The 26,137-nt window shown below is 42.8% G+C and overlaps 1 protein-coding gene across 1 annotated transcript; it reads right to left on the bottom strand.

Annotated features, from left to right (window-relative positions):
* Positions 1–13,705: 13,705 nt before the first annotated feature.
* LOC144756010 (keratin, type I cytoskeletal 12-like) lies at positions 13,706–25,755 on the bottom strand. The gene is made up of 8 exons (XM_078645485.1): positions 25,058–25,755; positions 21,368–21,450; positions 20,034–20,190; positions 19,377–19,538; positions 19,168–19,293; positions 17,998–18,215; positions 15,991–16,118; positions 13,706–13,850 (listed from the first exon to the last, which is right to left on the bottom strand). The coding sequence occupies exons 1-8, from the start codon at positions 25,694–25,696 to the stop codon at positions 13,759–13,761; spliced, it is 1,605 nt and encodes a 534-aa protein (XP_078501611.1). The 5' UTR covers positions 25,697–25,755; the 3' UTR covers positions 13,706–13,758.
* Between the last annotated feature and the right edge of the window lie 382 nt (positions 25,756–26,137).

Below are 26,137 nucleotides of genomic sequence, written 5' to 3'. Positions count from 1 at the left end.
GCAGTCTCGTGCCGCTGGACCCAGCAAGGGCCAGACTCCTCTACCAGACGTCGCAGTCTGAGGCAGAATCGAAACCGAAACTTAAGAGGGGGACCCACAAGTCGAATCTCCCTGCCGCTGTTGTTCAACTCAGACACGGCCACAGTGCCTCACCCAGACCCGGGCGCACCTCCGGGGCGGACCCCGAAAGTTCGAGTCGTTGTATCTTCGGTGCCCCTGGTCCAAATCAAAATCCAAAAACCACAGGAAGATCAGCCCAGTGTCCTCTACACAAATCCTCGGGAAGAATCAGGATATGTTCAGGATATAATGCCGGGAGTGGCGGGGGTCCGGAGAGCGCTGTGCTCACGCGGCCATCACGGATGCCCGCCAAGCTCCTCCCCCTTCATAATATTTTGTTTTAGTACGCAGTCTTACTTCGGTACACTCACTCCAGTCCTAAATCTCTCACAGAGGTCTCATTTCCTACTCTATGACATCTCGATTTGGGCTATTGCAGCTTTCAGACTGCTACACTCAATAAAGTGATATGTAATAAAAATGGAGCACCTGGATCTGGAAATAAATCTTCGCCCTGCTGTTCAGGTAAGTTAAAAATGTGTGAGTTCCAGCCTAATGGATACGAATCTACTATTGATTTTATTTGAGCTACTATTCCTTTTAATGATAAGATTACCCACGTAGATAATTTATTCACAAGTTTTATTGACTACGCCATTTTAACTATGCAGATAAGTTTGGCCGTTAGGGGAGCGACAAAGTATCAAGAAATAGAAACCCCAATTATTTCAAAAAGGAATGGCTTCCAATTAAAGTAGGATCAAATTGACAAGCTTAAAGTAGTCCCCGCAATTATACAGAATACTTTGGATAACATTCTTAAATGCCTAGAATTAGACTCCAGCACTAATTGTGCCACATTTTATAGATCTCTTAGGGAAAGTAAAAATAGCCCTCACTCGCTATAAATCAGGGACCAGCCTAACATCGAAGTGCTGGTTCGATTCCCCCTGTACAAAATCCAGAAAAGCTCTCAATAAAGCACTGAAACTCCAACCTAGAAATGTGGAGCAAATAAGATTATTATGCAGAGACTATAAGGTAGCAAGAAGGAAACGAGAACGGGAAATAAGAGAGGAGTTCTGGGTCGAACTTGATCATGCAGCCAGGATGGGCAATAGTAGCGACTTTTGGAAGGTAATCAGTGCACCCTTCTTCAAAATTCCCAAGAATCCTACATTGGATACTCATGTAGGCGAAGAAGCATGGGTGGTACATTTTGAACACATCTTTGCCTCAAGTAGCTCTCCTGTGCCACTTTTGTAAAATAAACCCCTCTTTTAAAGGTGTTGTTTGTTTTGTATTAAAGTCTTTTGCTTTGCCGAGTGTTGAGCCATTGTGTGGGAGCTGTATTATCAGAGAGGTGCAAGGAAGACACTGCTGCAGCTCTTCCTGGAGCAGCGGGACAGCCACCACTCAAGTATGCACGATCCCAAGGGAGCGCTCCATTATGCCCTGCTGGGCCGGGCCCATACCTAAAGGGGAAACTGCACATTTGTGGCCTGTGGTGTCCCCTGGAGGAGGGGTCCCCACCACTGTGAAGCAAATGTGTGAGGGGAGCTGCAGGAGCAGCACAGAATCCTCCATCAAAGAATTCGAAAGTCCCCACAGTAAGTTGCTGGTGACAGTGAGGAAATAGCCCCTCAAGGGTTTTTGCATGGTTACAAGCCTATCTAATGCACAAACATTTCTTCTACAGCTTGGACAGCTGAAGATTAGGACTACACCCAGATGTGTGAGGCTTAATATGAGTTATCATATTGGTGGCATCCTCTAAGAGTTTAATGCAGAGGTGTGCATTCACAAAAATGATGTCCCTTAGGGACAACGTTTCACATGCCTTGTTTTATGCATAATGTGATTTTTGAAATTATGTTGCTAGCATGCTTGACAGGATGTCTGATTATAATTGCATAGTCATGAAATTATAAATGTGATGCCCTTTAAGGGCTGAGATTGAATTGCTTTACTCAGGGCAGCAGTTATTAAAAGTACACCGCACCCCCAGTCATGCTTAGACATTTATTCTTCCAAATGCTTTAGTTGAATAAGGAGACTGTGATCAAAGTCTGTATGCTTTATTGTCAGTATTTGGTGTTTTCGATCAGGGTTATATGTAACTCTTGCAGGTGTTCCCATTATGGAATGCTTATTGAAATAATGTGGTGGGCAGCTCCTTGTTTGGTGGCAGTGGTAAGGGCTCTCACTCCAAGTTATGATCAACCTGTGCATTTAGGGACCGGATAAAGTCTACACATGCGAGTTGGTGTACTAGACCCCCCTCCTGTGGGAGGGGTGTGATTGTTTACGCAATGTCATCAAGGAGTGTTTCCGTCAGCTAATGTATATTTGTAAATTGTTGCATAGTATTGAGCAGTGTGAGTGTAATAAATGTGCTTTTCTTTTTTCTAATGAAAAGCACAGACTGGACAGTCATTTATTGAATTTTATTATTGTGTATCTGTGAATGGAGATTACTAGCCCACACCACCTCTTCAGAGTAGGCCTTGTATTCCTCTGCAACGCTACCCTGTGAGAGTCAAGCACTACAATGGGATGTTTGGTCCCAGTGGAGGGCAAATGTAGACCCTTTACTTGTGTTGGCCACACAACTAATTCCTCATTTTCCAACAGTAAGTGAGTGTGATATGAATGTGTTGTTTTGCATCTGAATTTGCCATTGGCCTTGGTATACTAATAATAGGCAATAGTTTTTGGATAAAGAGGCACCCACAGAAAAATACTGACACTAGCATACTTCAGGCAATTCTTATGATCACAGGCACCTGTGACACAATACTGGCATACTGGAGTTTGTTTTTAGCATGATGGGTACCCATGGTAAATTACAGCTACTGACATGCTGAAGGAAATTCTTATCAAAAGGGAGGACAACTGTAGCACATGGTAAAATGGTGTCCCTGACATAGTAGAGAGATTTTTTGACATAAGGGCAGCTCATGGTATATGCATGGCATTAATAGCAAAATTCTGGCTCAGGCATATTGTACGTAATGTTGCCTTTCGAGAATTCCCGTGAAAGAATGGTAGACCAGGCACAATGAAGGTAATGTTTGACATTTTGAAAAAATGGCATCAACTCCTGGGGGCCGTCAGATTTCATTAGCTTGGCACACATAAAAGGACTTAAATATTTAGGGGAAAGATGTACAACGGATATTTGTAAGCGCAAATGGGTCTTAGACCCGTTTGCGCATCTAAAAATCCTTTTGGCCATGTACAAACCCTATTTTGCGAGTCGCAAACATTTGTGACTCACAAAATAGTGTTTTGCGATTCATTATTAGGAAGGGATGTTCCCTTCCTAATAGCGACCCCAAATGTCATGTATGACTGTTTTACAACCGCAATTGCGGTTACAAAATAGTCGCAGTTTACCACCCTTCACAGAAGGGTGGTAAACAACTCGCACACGGGATGGGGTCTCCAGGGGACCCCTTCCCCTTTGTGACTGGCTCTAAAAGTATTTTTCAATGAAGACGAATCCTTCAATAATAGCAGTACTCAAAGCACGTGACGATCCACTACGCAGGCAGCACAACAGCATCTGTCTGTCTGCTGTTGGCCACAAAAGGACGCCCGGGTGGGTGTCCTTGTGAGTATCTCGTTTTCCTTTTCCTCCTTCACCCACTGTTGGCACGTACGCCTCACGCAGCTGCGCATTCTACCTGTCAGATGTACCAAAATCCATAGGTCCTGATGAGTCCCAAGATCACGTATAGGGTTGAAGCGTCGTCAACAACAAAAGAAAGTGAACCATTAACAGCGCCTATTATTGTATATAGCGGCTGTATATTATGTATTTAGTTGCTAAATGGTGACTTTTTTTAATACCTTGGAAACCTTGTAAAATAATGTCACAATTATGTCACTAATATTTTAGGTTCCTATTTCTCACTGGGGACATTACACACATTTTTCTTTTTCATTGCATACAGAATTTTGTTTGTAAAATATAATATATGATTGTATCAACTAAAACCATAAGTGTATGTGGTTTCTTCGCCCTCTGACATCATTTTAACCCTTCCATTGCGATTGTGCACCTTATTATCTATATTGATTCTATTATTCCACAGGAACCACTGTTTCTGACAATAATCCACATACAACTAAGCAATATATTTGTCTTATTAATTAATTGCTCAAAAGTATTAGGAATTGTGGTACCTGTACAATATAGGCAGGAGAATGCTAAATCAAGCTTCTTGAGTCAATCCCTCAAGAGACTTTATCTTTGGTACTGTTAGATCCCTGTCTCTCAAGGACACAGAGAGACCCTGCAGCTCACTACTAGATCTCTTTGCAGCAGTAACATTGAAGACTAACGGATGCCCCTGATGCAGCAGGTCACTGACTGTGACTGCACTAGCAAGGCCTGAGTTACTGGGAGTCTCTCCTAAACTCGATCAGACATCAACGATGAGACAAAGTATGAAGATCTACACCATTGTGTTGCTGAAATCAGCAACTGGATGAATGTCAGCTGGTTGTTTCAACCTAAAAAGCAAACTCTCCAACACTATCATTAGAGGTACTCCGCCTGAACCACTCGATCAGGCTCCACGCCTAAGCACAATGTTAACAACTTGGTGGTAAAATTAGATTGACTCGAGTGAAGGCACTAAAGGAGCTAAACAGAAGGATGGCGAGGCAGCTGTCAAGAAGGGCATTAAGTATAAACAAAAGGAAAAGGAATCTAGTACTAATACTCCAAAGGGGAGTATTTACCGGCAACCCACCTTGGTTGAGTCCTTCTCCGCCGTGTCAACAAGCCTTGAGTCATCCAGCGCCGCAGCGCCGGTTAGCTCTGGTCGGCTCCCCGGTCCATCACAAACTGAAGTTGAGTGGGCGGGAGAGCAGAGAGCACCGAACGAGATGTGTTTCGATTCTCAGCGGATGGAGCAGCCCATCCAGACAGCAGGAGATGAGGAGGAGCAGGCATGGCAGATTCAGGTGAGCAAAGCAGGAGATGAGTGCGGTTCGGCGAGCCGTGCTGACTCACTGCTAGAGGATCTGGCAGAACAGAGTGCGGAACAGTGTGCGGACCTGGACGCAGCACAGGGGCAGGGTTACAGCAGGCCAGTAATTGAAATAGAGGGAGCAGATGGAACCCCAGTATTACAGGCACAACACGATCAGGATGTGAATCTTAGTAAAAGTACTACAGGTGCTACTGGTGCTACACAACAGAGAGGAAGTCTGGGGGCTGAAGAAGGAATGCACGATAGGGCTATTGAAGGTGCAAAAACCCCTGAGATAGCAATAGCAAGCAGCAAGCCGGTTATGGAGGAGGGTGTTGGCGCAGAGGGTTCATCCCCCGTAAGACAGAGAGCCCTTCTTTTCGAGGTAGGCCCAGACCCAGGCCCAGGCCCAGGCTCACCCAGTGATGATTGCTTCTTCTCGGTGAACGACGACACAGGCTCAGCATCCGAAGAGAGTGTGGGGAGTTGGGAGAGCTATACCAGTTACTCAGACTCAGACCCCGACCTATCTGCTGAGGAAAGTACAATCCAGAGGGCTTCGCTTAATCAAAGGGCCAAACAACAGAAAAATAGATCGCGCCTGAGAGACAAGGCTCCCACCAGTCCTTCACATCTTGAGGTTGCCAAAAAATTAGATTGGGACTACTCAGCCACTTCTCACTTGTATCACGAAGACAGTGGAATGAATAGCCAACACCAACAGCAGGCGTCCCCCCCACCTCAGACTCCAACTATAGACTTGCTCTATGCCACACTAAAGCAGATGCAGGGCGAGGCTAGATCAGAGATCAGAATGGTTAGGCAGGCAAACAAAAAAATTCAAGGTTCACTAAGTCAAATGAACAAATTATATGCGGAAATGGCAGGGAGAGTTACTAAGGTGGAAGAGAGGACTGGGAAGCTGGTGGATGAAGTCTCAAGATGGCAGGAATTCAAAGAGGCCCAGGAGAAAGCCACGGAGGACGTTCAATGGAAGTTGGAGGACTTCGAAAACCGGCAGAGACGCAACAACATAGGGCTCTTGGGCATTCCAGAGGGGGTGGAGGGGCAGGATGCACGGGCCTTTGTAATCTCATTATTAAAGGGGGCCTTTCCCTAACTTTCAGCCTGGAACTGGGAGAACGAGGTGCAGCGTGCACATCGGTTCCCTCTAACCCAGAGGAGGGGCTACGCTACATCTCAGCCAGACAAACCCTGGGCGATGCTGGTTTATGTTGGGAACTTTCTAATCAGAAGAAGTCATGGACAAAGCGAAACCTCAGTCCCGGCGCTCCTTCAATGGAATAACATTTTTAGCACGCCCAGACTTTTGCCATGTTACAGTAGAAAGGAGATGCTGATTAAGGCGACTGATATCACCTTTTCAGAAGTTGGGATGTGAAGCGTATCTGCTATTCCCAGCATGCCTTAAGTGTTAGTAGACGGGCAGACCAGGATATTTTTTTCAGAGGTTAAAGCCCAAGCATTTTTTTGGGAGTTAAAGGAAAAAAAGGAGCCAGAGGAGCACTAACGCTGCATTGAGATAATTAAGATAAAGTTATGTGGGTGAATCTTTAGATTAACCGATAGAGCAGTCTACTAAGGCTAAAATCACTAAAAGAACTTCTATGGCATAATCACATCTGGTTAGGTTTTTTTGCTTGGGGGCAGGCGGGCTCAGCGATTCCTTGGGGGCCAAAGCTATTACACATAGGTCAGGATTGACCTATTTGCCTGTAAGGGGAGTAAGGGGGGTGGGAGTCAGAGGGGCAGGGGTTGGGGGGGTGGGGGGGTTATGGGCACAGGGCACAGGGCACAGTGCACTTTGGCAATTTGTCACACATGAGCTTTGCGAAGGGGGAGAATGCAACTAGAGACAGTGATCAGGTCATGCATGGCACTTACGCTAGACATCAAAGAAAAATTGATGGTGAGGAACAGGTTGATGGGGTAGGACAGTCAACGGATGGATCCTAATGAATATAGGAATAGAGCAGCTGGGATTTCATCTGCTAGCTTATTCACGGCAAGGGGCTAAAACTAGAGGGGTGGTTATTCTATCAAGGCTCAGCAATGTGATGGCACGGAAGAAACTTGAAGACCAATGGGGTAGGTGGGTCTTGATAGAATGCTTGATTGGTGGGGATTGGGTCACGCTGGGGGTCAATCTACAGGTCAACAGAAGATGAACTGGAACTTTTTGACTTTCTGGACCTAGAACTGGCTACATGGGCTTCACGGGTTATCTTAGCTGGAGATTTTAATATTAACGGGGCAGGAGGGTTAGGTCTGAACTCCAGCGGGAGTTATCAGGGCCGGAACAAGAAAGTTCGCCGGGCAATTTTGAGACTTGTTAAGTATAATGCATTAATAGATGTATGGGGGAAGTTAAAATCTAGGGACCCCGGGTTTACTTACTATCCTGCTCCCCACAAGTTATGCGTCAGGTTAGATTATTTTATGTCATCTCTATCCTTAATATCCAAAGTACAGATAGAAAGACTCCCCCGGATCATATCCGATCACAACCCTTTAGTACTAACAATAGAGGTAGCGGCAATACAAAGGCAGGAGCGGGGATGGACATTTGAGAGGGGTTTACTGAGGGACATTGACTATGTCACGCACATGAAATCCTGGATTAAAGACTTCTGGGGGGTCAATAGGGGAAGTACTGCTTCAGGGAATGCTTGGGATGCCTTTAAGGCAGGGGTTCGCGGAGAGACACTTAGTTTTAGCCTAAGCAAAAGAAAGAGCGTTTAAAGTCGGAACAGTTAAGTGTGGCGTTACTAGGCGCTGAACAGAGCCTGGAACAGTGTAAGGCAACTGGGGAATTACTTGATCAGGCATTACTTAAGGTGACCAGGACTAAAGCAGAGACAGAAGAAAGAATAGCAACTAAAGCTGCTGATATCTATTCAGCTCAAAGGGAAAAATGCTACGAATTTAGTGAACGGGTGGGTCATACTTTCGCGATTTGGGATTGACAGAAGGGAGCCTTAGGTGAAATTAAAGAAATAAAGGACTCCAGCGGGAATTTTGTGTCTGACCCTGATGAAATCCGTGAAGTCTTTCGACAATTTTATAGTAAATTATATAAGGAAGAACAACCTAAAGATCCTGGAGAAATTCAAAGATACCTGCATGACACCCACACTTATACATTATCGGAGGAGGATAGGGAATTATTGGACGCTATTCTCTGGAAAGAAGAGATTGCTGCAGCATGTTAGGCTTACCCTCAGGTAAGGCCGCAGGCCCAGACCAGATACCGGGGGAAGTTTATCAGGTCTTTTTTGATGTAATCATCAACGACCTAGTCACTACAATGCAGGAGGTGCAGGTAGGTCTGTCTATACCAGATAGTTGGGCAGGAGCGGACATAGTAATCATTTTAAAGAAAGGGAAACCTTCTACCGAGCCAGGTTCCTACCGGTCAATCACGCTTATGAATGCAAATGTAAATATTTTTTCAAAGGCACTGGCAGTAAGATTCTAAAGAGCTATGGGCACACTGGTTAGTATAAACCAACACAGATTCATACCAGGAAGAGGTACTTCTCATCACATTTGCAAGGTCATCACACTGCTTGATGCCGCAGAGACCCCAGGAGACCCAATGGCAGTTATGCTTCTGAATGCCAAAAAAGCATTTGATCGGGTCTCCTGGGAGTTTCTGTGGGCAGTTATGAGGCAATCTGGCTGCAGGGAGGGCTTTATTAAGGCAATACAAGCACTATACATTGCTCCCACAGCATGTATACGGGTGAAAGCAGGACGTACCTCTCCCTTTCAAATTACTCGAGGCACGCGACAGGGGTGTCCGTGCTCCCCACTCTTGTTCACTATGTATATAGATCCACTGATTCGAAAATTGGAACAGAACATCCGGATCGCCCCACTAGAAACTAAAAGGGGTCTATGTAAGGTTTTGGCTTATGCCGATGACGTGGCGGTTATCACGACTTATCCACAGAGGCTATTAGAGAGGTAGAGGAGGAAGCAGAGCGGTTTGGCCAGGTCGCAGGATATGCCCTGAACAAATCCAAAACCACGGTAAACATAACCACGGATCTAGACAAGCTGGTAGAGATAAACATAGGGCCAGTAGTCATTAAAGCCAAGAAAGACCTGGACAGGTTTCACAATCTACTTCTGTCTATAGTAGGGCGGGTTAACATCGTTAAAATGATCCTCCTCCCAAAAGTTCCTCTACTTGTTCAGGGCAATCCCCCTTATGTTTGAAGCAAAATGGTTTAACATCCTAGAACAGATGGTTAATAGATTCGTCTGGGCGCATGGGAAAAAAAGAAGAGCACTAAGATACATGTCACTCCCTAGGGATAGAGGGGGATGGGCATTGCCTGATTTTAAAATGTACTACTTGGCAGCAGCCCTCCAGCAATTGACGGGGCTGATAGGGGGGGCGGAGTCCGAATTGGAGGACTCAATGGGGTCTGGGTCTATCTATGCGTTAGTCCTTGATGAAGAGGCGGAAAATGCTTTTCTGAAGTATACCGATCCCAGCTACTTCAAAGGAACGAAATTTAAAACTGTCATCGCACACAAGGTATGGAAGGCGTTTATGAAAAGATTTGGCCTGGGAAGATTTAATGCATATACTAGGCTATTTCAGAATCCTACACTACCGCAAGAGGTTTTCTCAGATATGGTCTTTTCAGAGTGGAGGAGCCGGGGGTTGACAAAAGTAGGGGATATGATTGGGCTCGAAGGAATGCGTCAATTCACTGATATTCAGTAGGCATTTGGCCTCAACTCAAGGAATTTCTTTAAGTACTTACAGGTCAGGAGTTTTTTAATTAGTAAAAAAGGTGGACTAAGGGGGTTTGAGAAAAATACAATCTTGGAGGCCATTCAAGGCGGAAATGGATGTACAATCAAAAAATTCTATGCTGAGCTTATTGAAAGTAGAGAAGACGATCTTGCAAAATATGAACCTAAATGGGTAGACAAGCTAGGAACAGAGCAGTAGGCTTTCCGGCTGTCATTACAGCTAGGTCAGGAAATTCTATGCTCAGCTGCTTTCCAAGCACAACATTATAAGACTATCTACTTATTATATTATACACCAGCTAGGATTGCACAATGGGGAGGAACGCAGGGGATTAGCTGCCCACGTTGTGATAGCTCTGAGGCAGACATAATACATATTTTTGCTGCTACACGCCCTCACTTACAGCCTTTACTTCACTTCATTGAATTATTTATGAAAAACTCCTTGAGAATAAAGGTCAGGCTGACCCCAATTAGGATTTCATTGGGGGTGGCTGAGGATTCCTCCCGGTCCCAATACGATTATTTTTTATTTTTTGCTATGGCAGTGTTTCGAATTTGTATTGCATCAGCTTGGCTTGATCGAATCCCACCCACTTTACATCATTGGGTGGCTGAGTTGTTAAATGCCTACAACCTAGAGAAGGGGACTTACACAAGGAAGGGCAAGATGGGGTAGAGCACTTGGGATAAAAATCTGGGATCTCCTCAATAAATGGAAGGAAGAGTAACCCCTACCGTTCAGATTAATCATCTTATTGACCGTGTCATGTCCTATCTGTTTTCACATTTCTCCTTTGAAATCTCTCTCTTTGCGTTTTTTTCCCTTATTTGTTGGCTTTTCTGACCCAATAGGGCTATAGAGAGTGATATCTGTTAGAATGAACCAAGTATACACGATTTTTATTCTTTAATTTAGTTTAAGAATGTATAAGCAGATCTATTTAATACCTGTACGTTTAAACAGTTTAATTCATGCTTATCTCTGTTTTTGATTTTGGTTTTCCAATGTGATATATACTGAGTTGCATAAGTCTTTTATTTAATGTGCCCTGTGGGAGAAAATAAAAAATATAAAAAAATAAAATTAAAAAAAAGTTAATTGAAAATAAAAGTCCTGATAGGTGAAGCAGCACAAAGCTTTTTCTTTCAGCCTCCTCATTTGCGGGTGATATTTCATAGTATCCCCTCTCACTTTCAGCAGATTAAGGTCAGTTCATCGGTTAATTCAAAGCACATCATACAAACAGCCTCCATTGCCTGACCAACTCTGGCCCCTGCTGAAATATCAGTTTGCACAGTGATTAGAATTCTACGTTTTGCAGCAGTTACTGCATACTCCGCATTTTTCCATAGGTACATTTCAGGTCCGGACTGGTGAAGTTCTAAGAGAGCCGCTAAAGTCAACAATTCTGCATGTCATTCCCCATTTTCATGTTTAGAGGCAGTTAGAGGTAATTATCACACTTGGTAAGGTCTGAACTTTGAGGTAATGGTTTTCACCCTGTTCGATCAGAACCCTAAACTCATCCTATAAATATAAAGATATATATCTATATATATAAAATTAATTTTAAGTACAACACTTGAAAGCCGGAGTTTAATCAATGCAGCTTTATTCTACATATACTACCTTCCTTTATGCATCTATATAACTTCCATGTACTTATGGATCTATATTACTTTTCTTCTAATTCAGCATATCCAATGCACTACCCTATTTCTCACCCTATACCTCTCTCAATATATCCTCTGCCTCAACTCTCCCATTCACCCCAAACCACAACTATGATCACCAAAATAACCCTTTCTAGACTCTTCCTTACTCTACCCCTCCTGGTATCATCTCATACCTCTTTTACTATTCCGATCCCCCAAAACAAACCTTTCTAAACCCCTCCCTCTGACTCTTGCCCCTCCACCTCCGTTTTACTCATCTTTTCTAATCCTTTATGGGTTCCGAAGTAGCGTGCTACTCGCCGAAAAAACACTTCAACACCTCTTCAGAGGTAGCAAACACTATATAAATGCAAATCTTTTCCCCTCTTCTATTCCTCCGCTATCCTTCTCAATCCAAATAACTGACTAACATATCCACCATTCAAATTACTTTCCTATGTCACTACTAATTCACCACTAATACTTAATGGGTTCCGGAGTAGCATGCTACTGGCGGAAAAAGCGCTTAAACATTCCATCAGGGGTAGCATGCGCTATTTAAATGCAAACCTTTTTTCCTCTATCGCTCCACTATCCTATTCTATACACATAACTGACTAACATATCCACCTCTCAAATGACTTTCAGATGTCACTATACTAATTCACCACTAATGCTTTATGAGTTCCGGAGTAGTGTGCTACTCACCCAAAAAGCACTTTAACACCGCATCAGGGGTAGCAAGCGCTTTACATTAACAAACCTTTTTCCCTCTTCTATCCCTCCACTATCCTTCTTAATCCAAATAATTGACTAACATATCCGCCACTTTAACTACTTTCATATTTCACTATACTAATTCACCCCTAATCCTTTACAGGTTCCAGAGTAGCGTGCTACTTGCTGAAAAAGCGCCTTGACGCCTCGTCAGGGGTAGTAAGCGCTATGTATTGTATTGTATAGCCCACTTGTAAAGCGCAGCTGTCACCCAACGGGTATCCTGGTGCTATATAAATGCAATTGCAATACAATAAAATCCTGGCTACTCATAACAAGCACCTTCGCGGAGATCTGTGTGCAAGACTCAAAATCTGGTGGTAAATTTAATAATTGCAATCCAAGGTGTCTGAAAGTTTGATCAAAATTCAAAAAAGCAGAGGACAATCCTAAATTCAAAATGCTATTTCTGAGACAAAAAAATATTAGAAAAGAAGGGGCCAAGATACATGATTCTTAAAATTCACCCTGTGGTCCATACCAGACAACGGCACTCTTGCAGAAAAAAAGTGTACTATTCATAATTAAGTGCAAGGGAGAGAGAAAGGGAAGAAGGACGACCTCCTAATAGGACCCATATACTGGAATCTCTTGCTAGGGGATATTAGGCAGGACACCAACTATCTCACATCCCACTCTATCATCAAATCCCTCCTTTTAAAATAATTATTAGCTTAATGAACAATTACACTTCCTACTTTCTGACTGGTATACAATAACGCACATCATCACAGAGCGACCCCATATTTATTGTGTGCTATAAAAATGTATCCCAATCATCTATCCATGTATTCATCGCTCAAAATTATCTCCTTGTAACCCCTTCTGCCTATGAAGCTTGTGATGGTCTAAATGTCCGACCTAGTTCATTGGTAAAGATGTTTTGGAGCAAGAAATCTCAGAAACCTGAAAAGAAGCTGGTACAGCAACACAAATACAGGAAAAGACATTTTGCATGTTGCATCAAAGAGAACGTTTATTGAAATGAACAAACGAGGAAGCTGGTTTAAAAGGAAGACTGTCCCCGCACCCTGAAAGGGAAATGTTCAGTAGTGGATAGAAAAGCAGGCACACAGCAAATATTTCAATATTGAAGGCCCTTGAACCCTCTTTCACAATATCTTCTAGTGAAATCAATGCATTGATGTCACTGTACTTTCAAATGATATTACATTACACAGCAACTCTGTGTGTTTGACTATAAAACTTAATGGCATCCATGAACAGAGCGCCTTCTTTAGCAGCAAATGCTCGAAACGCGTGATGCCATCAGCTCTGCACAAGGATGCTCTTTCAAGGTGAAAACTGAAAAGGGCGCTCTTTTCTTATTAAGAGAGTTGTATACAAGGGCTCTGCAATACGTGTGTGGACAAAGGGCCAAGTAGTCCCAGAAACTGTAATAATTCTGACGCGCTCCATTGGCTGGAATCCTTTTCTCGCGTGTTCCATTGGATGGGCCCCTTCAGCTCCTCCTCAAAATGCATTACTTTTCATGCACCTGCCGTTTCGAACTGACCGGTTTGCCATCAACTAAGTCCTCTGTAATCGTTATGACCCGTGTTTTCCTGTTAGGGTCTGAAAAACAAAATAAAGAAGAAATAAGAGATATTCAATCTGTGATGCAGCGACTATACAGCTAGATTCATCAAAGACCCGTTTTGCGAGTCTTTAATAGCGATTCATAAGGAATCGCTATTAAGGACTTGCAAAACGGGATTCATGTAGGAATTGCAAAAAAATATTGCGATTCCTACATCTTCCTTATTTGCGATTAGCTAATTGCTAATCGCAAATAAGGAATAACTTCCCATTCATTCCTATGGGCCCACAGGCCAATAGGAATGAATGAGGAGTTATTCCTTATTTGCGATTAGCAATTTGCTAATCGCAAATAAGGATGCGATTTCAAAGGTGCCAGGGGTGTCCAAAGGACACCCTGTAGCACCCCTGAAATGCAAATTTACACAGGTGTTGCGCACACACATGTCCAAAGGACATGTGTGTGTGTAACATGCAACTGAGAAAAATGCACTAAAGTGCTTTTTTCTTTTTTTTTCGCTATTTACCACGAAGTCTGACTTCGTGATAAATAGCGACCAAATATTGCGAATTCGCAAATTAAAATTGGTCAATGAATTGCATTTAAGGAATCTCAAATAGAGATTCCTTAAATGCAATTCCTCGCAAATATGCGCAAAACTTTATTTGCGATTTTTGCATTTGGGATGATGAATCCCAAATGCAAAAATTGCACTCGCAAAGGGCCAGATTCTCAGAATATGGCCCTTTGCGAGCGCAATTAAGCTTGATGAATCTGGCTGATAGTGTATGCGTCACACGAGGGTTCACATCTGACGTCTATTTTGTTTGCTCCCTGTAAGTTAAAGGGACCCAGCCCTGCTGCCAGGGAGTTCGCTTTGCCTATTGTATTAACATGGATGGCCTGATGTAACGGTAAAAGATGCCAGTGAAATTTCCAAATTTTACTTTTTGTTAAATTCCCCAAAATTCCTGAATTTTGCATTATGAGATTTTGTTTAGTTTTTTCCTTCCAGAAAACCGATTCCTGTAGAAAATGTCTGGTGTCAGCATCTCGGCTTGTTTTTTATTTATGTGAAAACAGCCCAACACCACGTTTCGCACTTGAAACATAATCTTTTTGAAATGTGCATGAACTGGAATGTTGTGACAAAGTTATGCATATTCTTACTCTCCTAGAATGAATGTCCCCGGGTCACAACTTTGTGGCACTCCTTGAAAAGTGAATTGACTCTTGTACCACAATGAGATGCGATCTGACCTCTCGCTTGTCAGAGAATCTTTCCATTCCCCAGTATTAAAAATAAAGAAGTTAGAGGAATATAAAAGCTAACAAGACTTACTTTGATATAGACCAAACTTCAATTGCATTGTCTATCACTGTCTAGTTTACTCTGTACAGAGCGGTCTCTTTGGGGGATGGCAACTGAAGCAGAGTCGTCACAAGGGGCAGTGGCCCTACATGTCCTTCTGGCGATCAGTACCGCAGCATAAGGAGAATGGCTCAAATAAGACTAGAACAAGGCCTGCAGTGAAAGTGTGTTTCCAACTAATCACCTTGACGGTTCCATGTAAGAACAGATCATGACTGAGGTGTCTCCGGTTCCATGTGTGACAGAGTAGGGCTAGTATAGGCAGCAGCGGCCCGTGCAGGTAAAAGCTGTGAGGCCGGGTTGAGAGGGGGGAAGGGAGGTTCGACAGACAACAACAAGGGGAAATCAATTATGTATTTAATGTTCCCTCGGGTCGTCTGTCGAATCGCCCCCAACCCTCGCCGCTCTTACCTGCACGGGCCGCACCTGGCTGTAGGTCAGTACTTGGGTGCCTTTGCAGAGTTCAGAATTGGAATATCAGGGTTGCTGCAGGGCAGGATTGATCTCCATTGGTAGAGTCAAGTGCGGGTCACACTACAGAGAGTGCAGCCGTCGAGAGCCGAGCTTCACTTGTACAGCTTTTCAGTGCTTTAGAAATACAAGAGATGTAGCTAAGAGTTCAGGTGCACTTGCAGATTTCAGATCTGAAAATATAAGATAACAACTGCACTGCTGAATCTAACCCAGCGCTGTGACTGGTGTGCCACAGACTGTGTGGGATGCAAGTGATGTTATCAGAGCCTGTTTATTGAGACAGTGGGGTACAAGTGTGTAGGCACAGGGCGTCGCAAGAGAGCATTTACCTTTGGAAGAGGAACCGGTGCCAGAGCCGTAGCCTGTAGCTGCGGTGGACGCGCTGGTGCCGCCAGAACCACTGCGTCCTCCTGAGCCAGAGTCCTGCGGAGGTTTAGCTTGTGGGACCTGTGAGGACCTGAATCCAGAAACACAATTCATTCTATTATCCTGAGTAAAGAGCCTTATGAATGAATGAATGAGTTCTTTACTGCTTGATTAACAAAAATCATTGCAATTAAATCATCTTAGTAATAGGACAGTATACAAAAACATTATCACATTCCTGAAGTTAATACATATCTGTATAAGAGTAAAGAGCCTTATAGCACTGCCTTTCTTGAGGATAGAAGGAATAGCACATTTCATCACAGCGAGTAATGGAAAAGGTTCAAAATTAGGTTGCATGGTATAAAAATGCTCCTGCAATGTCACTGACATGGCACAAAACACTTAGGGGCCTATTAGAAGTACAGCGGTCATTAACCGCCATATTTGTGGTAGCGGTCCTGCATTCACCTCATTACGAGGCGGCTTTTAGGACTGGCCACCGCTTCCCCAGGGAATTGCCATTCCCTGGCTGTGGTGCAGCGCAGAGGGCCTATATAATATGAAAGGCTCGACCGCCATGGTGCGGAGAGCATATTATGAGTTTCCCCTTTTCATGGCAGGCTCACCGCCATGGAAAGGCTGGCGGAGGGGAAACAAAGGAGGCCCTACAGGGCCCCAAGCCCCCGCCATCATTGGGGTGCATTCAGGGGGGTACTACATGTGCTTCCCTGTTTGCATGCACCCCAAGTTCCAGGGCAGCATGGACTTCACAGTCCATACTGTTCTGGAATTTCTTCTGCGTTCCCATTGGGGCTTCCGTTTCAGGGCTCTGCCGTGGGAATGGCAAATGAAAAGACAGGGAAGCCTTCCGGACACGAGTTTTACTCGTAATCTGGCAGGCAGTCCCTGCACGGCTTTGGAGGTGCTGAGCTGGCGCAGAGCCGGCACAGCACCGCCAAAGTCGTAATCAGTCCCTTGAACACTTCCATGACTTTAAAATCCCTGTATACAACATCTCAAGATACTTATCTGCTACACTGTGTGCATGTATGCTAGTATGAAAATAATGAAATGCAATAAGTCCTTAGCAAACATTTAAAAAATCAGTACTGGGACATCTGGCACTGCGTTAGCCATAATTTAAAAAGATCCCTTAAAAATTGCTTAATTTCATCTATTAGCATTGTACCTCAGATGCTGTGTTGACCTCAATCAAGACAGTGATTTATGCACTGTCTCCCACCTAGACAATGCGAACACCTTATATTTTAGGCACCCCCCCAATACCTTGTACAGCGTCTTCAGGCATCAAATAGCAGCTAAGTTGCTGCTCCGAATCCTAAAAACAATATCCATCAGCAACCACTTAAAAAATGTACATTTGTTGCCCGTGCCTAAGTACATCATATGTAAAGCAATCTGTCTAACACACAAACGTCTGACAAATGTAGGGCCAAGCTATATACGGAAAAAATGACCTTCTATGCTCCTCACTCTTCATCTTTTTGGAATAACCAGAATAAAATGACCTAGACAAGGTGAAAGGGATTTCTCTTGCACGTCAGCTAGGATGTGGAACTCCCTCCCTCTGCAGATTAGGGAAAACCTCAATCACAATTTTTTGAGGAAACAACTTAAAGCCTGGCTCTTTAATCTTCCATAATTCTTGGCAAGTAGCCACCACTTCCTTAAGCTATAATCGTTTTTCCGCATCAGTACACGCTTTGGGTAGTTGTTAATTCATTCATTCACCTAGGAGCCTTTATTCAGTCATTTATGGCCTGATTTGGAGTTTCGCAGATGAGTTACTCCATCACAAAAGTGATGGATTATATAACACCCTCCTTAATAAAAGTGCATTATATCCTACGGTACTTGTAATAATGCACATGGACTATCCGTTACCTTTGTGCTTAGCTAAGGGCAAAGAAGAAATTATTTGGTGGAGCTTGCTGCCACTTCCTTACCCCCCTGAGCCTTCGAGCAGACGCTGGTAGGTCGCAATCTCCTGCTCCAGCCGGCTCTTGATGTCCAGGAGTTGGTTGTACTCATCACTCTGGTGCTCTGTCTGTGCCCTGAGTTCGACCAGCTGCTCCTCTATGATGCTGATCTTGGCTTGCAGCTCTCCCAGCTGAGAACAATAACGTCCCTCTGTCTCAGCCAAGTCCATCTCCAGGGAACTTTTCTGTCAAATCAACAAAACACTGCACAGTTAGTAAGTTGAAGGGAACACTCTCTGAACTAAGTCTACAAACATTTTCTCTGAACCAAGTCTACAAACATTGTTTTTTTTGTTCAGTCATATCATTGCTGGTTAGCCTCCCCCTGACTCTACCTTTTGTACCAGCTTTTTATAGTGTATTGTCACTGAAGCTGATGAAATTCGGTGAATTTGAGTTGGGTTAATCCATTTCTTGGCTCTGAATAAACAAGTTTGGAGAGTTTCAAATGATAGTGATCCAACTGCCATCCACCTATAGAATATGGTCAATGTAAATTAACCTAGGCCTGGGAGAGATCCAACAAGAAGAAGGAGGAATAGAGGGAAAGGTGGGGACCACAATGATACAAAAGTGCCTATAAATGGAGGACAGGAGTTTGGATTAATGTTGGTTGTTGTTCTTACGTTCTCAATTCTTCTAAACACACTGGGCACAATTATTAAAGCCAAGTGTGTGCACAAATGGCAACATTTATTATTTAAAGGAATTCACAAAAAAGAGCTGGCACTCGAAAATCAATTTACCCAGGTATATGGTTACACCATTATGGTGCAATATTACACATGGATAAAGCTTATTCTTTGGGTGGGGAGCAAATTCAGATCATGGATACCATGGAAAATGAAAGAACACTGACTAGCTTGCGAGTTTATGGATATTTGCACACTTTTCCCCCCTGAACACATTCCCACCCTGAAAATGATTGTAGATTTATTTCTGTCAAGGGTAGGAGTTAATCCTTTTACAGAGTAGGAAAGGGGTGGTGAAGAACAATTGATGGATAATTCTTTTTACAATTGCATCAAACATTATTTTGATTACATAACTGGAAATAAATACCTATTGAGTTATCACACAACAATATTAGGTTTCTTTAGAGTGGAGATGCCTTTTGAGCTGTGAATCTTTTCTTACCATTGTCATTTGAGACTGCAGCTCTATCTCTAGCGATTGTAAGGTCCGTCGCAGTTCTGACACCTCGCTTTTGGTTGATTGCACTTGCTCTACCCCAGTTGAGATCTGTTGTTTCAGCTCAGTACTCTGAAAGGTAAATGAGGAAGAGTTGATGGGGTCTTCTTGTTTTTGTTTTTTCCAATCATCATAGTGGATAGATGAGTCCTCACCCTTTGGTTGAATTCTTCTTCTGCCCTCTTACGGTTCTCCGCTGCCAATTTTTCATATTGCTCCCTTGTCTTGGTCAGGAGGTCAAGGAGGTTTATGCCTGGAACAGCTTTCATCTCAACATTGACATCTCCTTGAGTATCACTTTGGTGACCCTTCAACTCCTGCACAGAGTAAACAAGACACTCTCTTAATTTTCATGCAAGAGATGTAAACAAATGGAAGATCAACTTTAGAAACTGAGTCGTGTTGAAAAATACTTTGATTCTAATACTGCAATTTTAAAAGGTGTGTTACTGATTGTCAAGAAAAGTAGTGTAAGTCACTGAACAACAAAGTAATGTTCAACATTTTAGCGTAAATCAAACAGTTCACAACTGGAGTGTACAACATTTATATATGATCCATGCCAGATTGCAGCATATCCTCAAAACACACATTGGAGTACAATTAATCCAAATAGTCATTGGATAGCCTGTAAACCTGGCATGGACTCAGCCTTAGTGCACCACTCAGCCTTAGTGTTGGCCTATAGTATATGTAAACATTTGGTGCCTTTCACTGGCCTCTAAAAGATTGGTACTGAAAACATTGGTGGTATGGGTTTATTCCATATTCATCACTTCCAGGACCATCTGAAACACATTTCTATCTCTTACTTCTTCGTGGTTCTTCTTGAGTGCTGCCAGATCCTCAGTCAGGCTCTCCACTTGTGACTCGAAGTCAGATTTGGCCAGGGTCAGCTCGTCCATAACCCGACGCAGTCCATTGGTGTCAGTCTCCACACTCTGGCGCAGCATCAGTTCATTCTCATACCTAGAAACATATTAAGCTTTAGGTCTTTTGTTCAAACATGTTCTATCTATTCTCTTAGCTATTGCCTGATCATATTCACGCTAGTGGTGAAGATACATGTGGTGCAACAAGCTTTACCCATCTCACCCAAACATGGTGTCAGCTACAATAGAATACACATAGAACGAGCCTTAGTGTAAGTGAGCTGAACAGCCATTGAGTATCATTTGGGGCAGAAATCCCAAGACTTTCTCCAGGCACACTTCAGAAACTTAATTCGGAGTCGCCCCCTAAATCTCTAATTGGCCACAAGCAGGAGTTACCCACCTAATAGTGAATTATGACATATACCATAATTTCTTAAACCGAATATTTAAAAAAAAGAACAGTATTTTTTTATTAAATTGATTTTACTGGTACTGGTTTAAATTTGCAATGACATCTGCACCAACATTATGACCGACGAATTTGGTCATTCATGACATCTGCACCAACATTATGACCGACTAATTTGGTCAGTCATTTAAAATGCTGTTTTTGCACTTAACATGTACTGCAAACATTGGTGCCAAATTGCACCAGCATCATTTCAAACTATTCTGTCTGGAAATATAGCTGCAGTGGGACCAGTGCAAACACATCACTCCGCTACTAGAGTTACCTCATTTTCTCTCAAGTGTAGGGCATACACATCTGTCCCACCTCCTTTCCCACATTGCAGTATTTAAACTCCATAAAAAACCTCCAAAAACATGCTGCACTTTAAGGAAGTATGTTCATCTCATAGGACATTGAAGGCCTTGTGTAAGCAGTGGGCATGTTGGAAGGGAGTTCCCATGGATTAATGCTCTGCTGATGTCATCAGCAGCTTACACTGTGTTAAATTAATAGGGACATTGCGGGGGCAGTTTCTCTACATTAAAATTATCTTTCTAAATGTAAGGCCTTTAGCGAGAAGCTAAAACTGCCAATGCTCACTTTCTTAAGAACAGTGTCAGTAAAGTAAAGACATTACCATAGCTGTTCACCTGTGCCTTCCATGCTTCGAGAGAAGCTGCCTGTATAGGTCCATAGTAACAGTGAGTTTTCTACTAAAGGGGGCCATGTATTTGAGTGTGCTAGGAGGCATCAATGGTTCTTTACTATCCACGTTGACGGAGTTGGAAGTGTGCTGAAGTGAACCTTAAGTTTTACTCACTTGAGTTTGAAGTCATCAGCAGCCAGCCTTGCATTATCGACCTGCAGGACGATGGTGGCATTGGCCACTTGGGCAGCTAAGATCTGCAAGCACAAGATGATAGAAGAAAGAGTTAACCTCATGGCTGCTGGAGCGATTCCCCTGCAGTGCTGGGCCGTAATAAAAATGGCTGTGGTCATGACGAGCTCACCTGAGAGGTCTATGCCATGACGAGCTGAGCTCGTCATGAGCACCGAAGGGGTTAAGGCCTACATGTTTATAGAATATTGCGTTAACATGGACTGCATGCTGGGCCACGTTATTCACAATAGGAATTACAATATTACATTTTCCTGTGGTGTCCGCCAAATCTGTAAGTGCTGAGCTACTGAGAAAGCTTACTGCTTAAAGTGCTGAAAGTCACACTGAACTAGAAACATGAAAACAATAGCATCTGAATACGCTATCAACACAACCTGTTATTTTAGTGAAAATTGCCAGAAAACAAAATATCACTTCAGTGTTCTCGAGTCTAGTCCACATGAAGTCCCCATTTTGGATATCTTTTAGAAAAATCAAATTTCATGTTTCTCCAGTGGGTACTTAGATCTGTGTATTACATTTTGTTACCATAGATTTCTGATTCCTTCCTCTGCTGCTCATCACCTGTAAATTAGTTAGGAATTTAGCATAGTGAAACCAGCTGCAAAGTTCGGTACACAGAGGGACTTCCTTGGTCTATTGGAAAAGAAAAATAGCTGCCTCATAAGGATTTTTGGGCTACAAGTTTAAAGGCTTTTTGCTGTCGAACTGGGCCATTTGCGAACACAAAATGGCTTTTTCTAATGTATCAAATGCAACTTGCTATCCCGTAACACATTACCGAATCACAATTTGAGTTTGCACCGTAATAACAATTCAGTATTTTGAAGGGGTTGCCGTCCCTTCCAAATACCAAATTGAACTGCAATATACTAATGTTTTCGGACTGAAATGTGGTCGCAAAAATTCATACTTTACCACCATCTCAAAATTGGTGGTAACTCATTTGCAAATGGGAAGGGGTCCCCTGGTCCCCTGGTGACCCCTCTTCCTTTTAGAATGTTTAAAACAATATTTTTTAAGAGCAGGCAGTGTTCCCACAGACCACTGCCTGCTCTTAAAAAATCAAAATGAAACATATTTTTAATTTTTTTGAAATGCAATCTATTTTCCTTTAAGAAAAACGGACTACATTTGAAAACAATGATTATTTTATTTAAAACCAATCACATACCTGGTGGTTTGCTGACCCCAGCAGGCCACCACCCCTGTGATGGCAGCAAATTCTAGTGGGTCACAGATTGTGACCTAACTCATCTATATTCATGAGGTATGTCGAATTGAGATCCACTACAAATCGGTAATTTGCAAAATGACCTATTAGTATGTAGGCTTAACAAATTACCACACATGGTTGCAAACAAACTGGTAGGAAATTGAAACCAGTTGTACGTCCTTTGATCAATTAAGTGTGAAGATTGATACTAGAGAACCCCACACTGCCCTGAAGAAGTTGCTGGAATATTGAGCAACGAAACATGTTGGCACTAAGCAAATTAATATGGTATGCAAGTTGACCATTTTTAATTGGAAGGGTTTCCAGCATTGGAATAAAGTTGGATAGCCAGCAAACCTTACCTGATTTTTATATATTTTTTTGCGAACCGAAATCACTGGTTCCTTTTGGGGTTCTAGGTGCATATATATGTAGTGCACATATTGGGTTTTGGTCACTATTATTGCACCTCACCAATTCTTTATTATTTATGGACACGGCATAGTTTTGGTTTTCTTTCTTTACACACTACACAGAGAGAGAGTGGCCGATGATGAAAAGTGGGTAGACTGGTAATTGCTAGCCAGGAACCTCCTCCGGTGTTGCTACCGTGAGGCACTCTCTCTCTACTCACTAATTTTTTCATAGTGGGTTATGGCCTGTTGAGACAATTTTTTTATTTAGAAACATACACCTTGACCTAAGGGATTAATTTTAAGTTAAACACCCGTGGGATTTGAAATATTACGACATATTGAATCCCTCTAGGAGGTCTTATATATAGGTGTTGTGAATGGGTAAGGCTCCACATTGTTGTTATTGAGTTGAGTGGGGGGCGGCCTTACCTTTTATCCCCCTAACACTCCTATTGATTGACTAGTACGTACATCTAACCCTGACATTTGTTTAAACTGAGTTTGAATGAAAGCTGCTGAGATTGATTTACATTAATTTTGTATCGCAAAGTAATTAAATAATATATTTTGATTGCAATTTAGGCATGTAAACAAGTTTAATTTCCTTCTAAATGCTTCTACAAACTAAAGCAGTCTGGCTGCAAAAAGGCAAGTAAATATTGCCTTAACGAGGCTTAACGAGGTCTGATGACCAGACTCTCTCTCTGGACTTGATGAACAACTCTTTTCTGGGCCACCCTCAGTTTCCAGTGCCACAAGGAACATTCGAGTGTGCGAAGCTGCTGCAAGAACAATTCTCCCAAAGACTATTACTTAGGAGCACGGGGTTGGGAACACTATATTACACAAAGGATGTTGCGATTTCTGAGATTATTATTCCATAGAAACTGCAAGGACCGGAGAAACAGCTTTCTGTCGTAATGGGTTGTTCTTGGGCTCACTAATTAGTCATGTTTAGAGTCATGGGGAGATGTTATTAGGTTTTGTGTTACTCTTTATAGCTCTAACTTCATAATGCAAATGGGATATTTCCACAAGGAAAACGTGTTATTTGAGGCTGTGTGTGTCAGTAAGTTAGGCTGTTGTAAGAATTTGCACTCCAGTATGATTTGGCCGCAGGCTGAACCGGGGTGCTGCAAGATCAGAGGAGAAAACATACTGTACTGAATATGATTTTACATCCAGTCATTCTCAGAAAATGGTTCCTGTGCTTCAAAGTTGCCTACTCGTATTCCCATGTCAGGAAATATATTGATGTTTTCTGCCTTAACTTATCTCTAGAATCATACTTTTCTATCATAATATGAATGTCTATCTGTTTAACTGCATGACATGTTTTACAGCTTCTATACTGTGTTTATGCTCTTTTCTGCATAAACTAGGTCTGTTAACTGATTGTAGTGTATGACCAAATGTTTAGAGCAATTTGCAACAATTTAGTTACCTATGCCTAAGAAATGTAACATAAAAATACCACGACCATCGCTTTATCTCTACATATTTGCTTTCAAACTGTGTGGTATTTTTTAGAGCCCAGACGTTATTACTAGATTTTATCCTACAGTTCAGAGAAGAACGTTAGGGAGCAAAATGTCTAAGCACACTTGTAGGAGAGGTACTGGGAGCCACACATATGAACTCGGGTATAGTTTGGGTTATAGCCTTTAAGATAGGGTACACACATGGTAGCTAACATTGGCCTAATTACTTGTGATATCAACAATTGTTTATGCTTAAATCTCTTTTTACACTTTGGTGTGTCTGTCGAGATTGATGATAATACATTATTTTCAATTTTTGAAAAGTGGTAAGGCTATAAATAGAAAAAACGTCTGTGAGACAAAGAAGTACATAGAGAAACTGATCAAAGAACTTGGATAAGGCACACTCCGAAAGATAGAGAAGGAGATAAAGAAGTTATTGTTGATTAGCGAGATCATTGTCTAAAACAAGGAATAACGTGGTATGATACCCTACCTTAGTTTGCAGATCTGCGATTTGTGTGAAATATTTACTGTAGTCCTTTTCTCCCGCAGCTGGTCCTTGCTTTGCGTACCACTCTTTGATTTTACGCTCAAGTTCGGCGTTGGCAGCCTCTAGTTGCCTGACCTTGTCCAAGTAGGTAGCCAAGCGGTCGTTGAGGTTCTGCATGGTCTCCTTCTCCCCGGCAGAGAGAAGGCCCTCGCCATGTCCATGACTAGCATGGCTCCATTGGTCCCCATGGCCAGACTGGCCCCATTGGCCCCACTGGCCCTCATGGTCACTGCCAACAAACCCACCACCAACACCACCACCAAAGTTACCTCCGACACCACCAGCCAAGCCCATTCCAGCACCACCAGCAAAGCTGCCACCAGTATAGCCCCCAAAAGAACCCCCAGCATGGCTACCCTGACTAGCACCCAGTCTACCACTAGTATTCTGAGAAGAAACACTACGAGAGGTTATGCCCCCAATGCCCTGACCAGCACTCTGTCTACCACCAGTATTCTGAGAATTAACACTACGAGAGGATATGCCCCCACTGCCCTTACTAGCACCCTGTCTAGCACCAGTATTCTGAGAAGTAACACTACCAGAGGATATGACCCCAGTACTGCTGCGTAAGCTTGCCATGCTGTACTGTCGTTGGTGCACCAGCTCAAGAAAGACAGCAGAGGTGGTGACTGACTGCTGGGTAAATGGTTACTCCTTATATACAAATTGGAGAGGGCGTGCCCGCTCACTAAGTATTATTTCCCATGTCAATGTGCAGTGTTTAACAACTTATTCTCTCTCACTCTTTAAAAGATCAATTATACTCATTAATAATCATCCTTGTTTCTTTTCCATGAACCCGCTGCCCTAGGACTGTTTGTTCTGTCAGGATGGGAGAAGGGCGGAGCACAGAATCATTTTCAGAGAACTGTACTTTTCAGGATTTGAAGAAAGAGCTGCAAAAGTGTTGATTGCTCTTCTGGCTATCGAGCTGTTGTAAACTTCTGTGCTCCTTTCTGCAGCCACTCAACCTTCCGCACATACAGGCAGGTCAGGGTGACCAGATTTTGATAGCTAAAA

Source organism: Lissotriton helveticus, chromosome 5_1 (genome assembly GCF_964261635.1).
Source record: "Lissotriton helveticus chromosome 5_1, aLisHel1.1, whole genome shotgun sequence".
Lineage (NCBI taxonomy): Eukaryota > Metazoa > Chordata > Amphibia > Caudata > Salamandridae > Lissotriton > Lissotriton helveticus.
The sequence above is the reverse complement of the archived record's forward strand: the minus strand, read 5'-3'. Positions and strand labels throughout refer to the sequence as shown.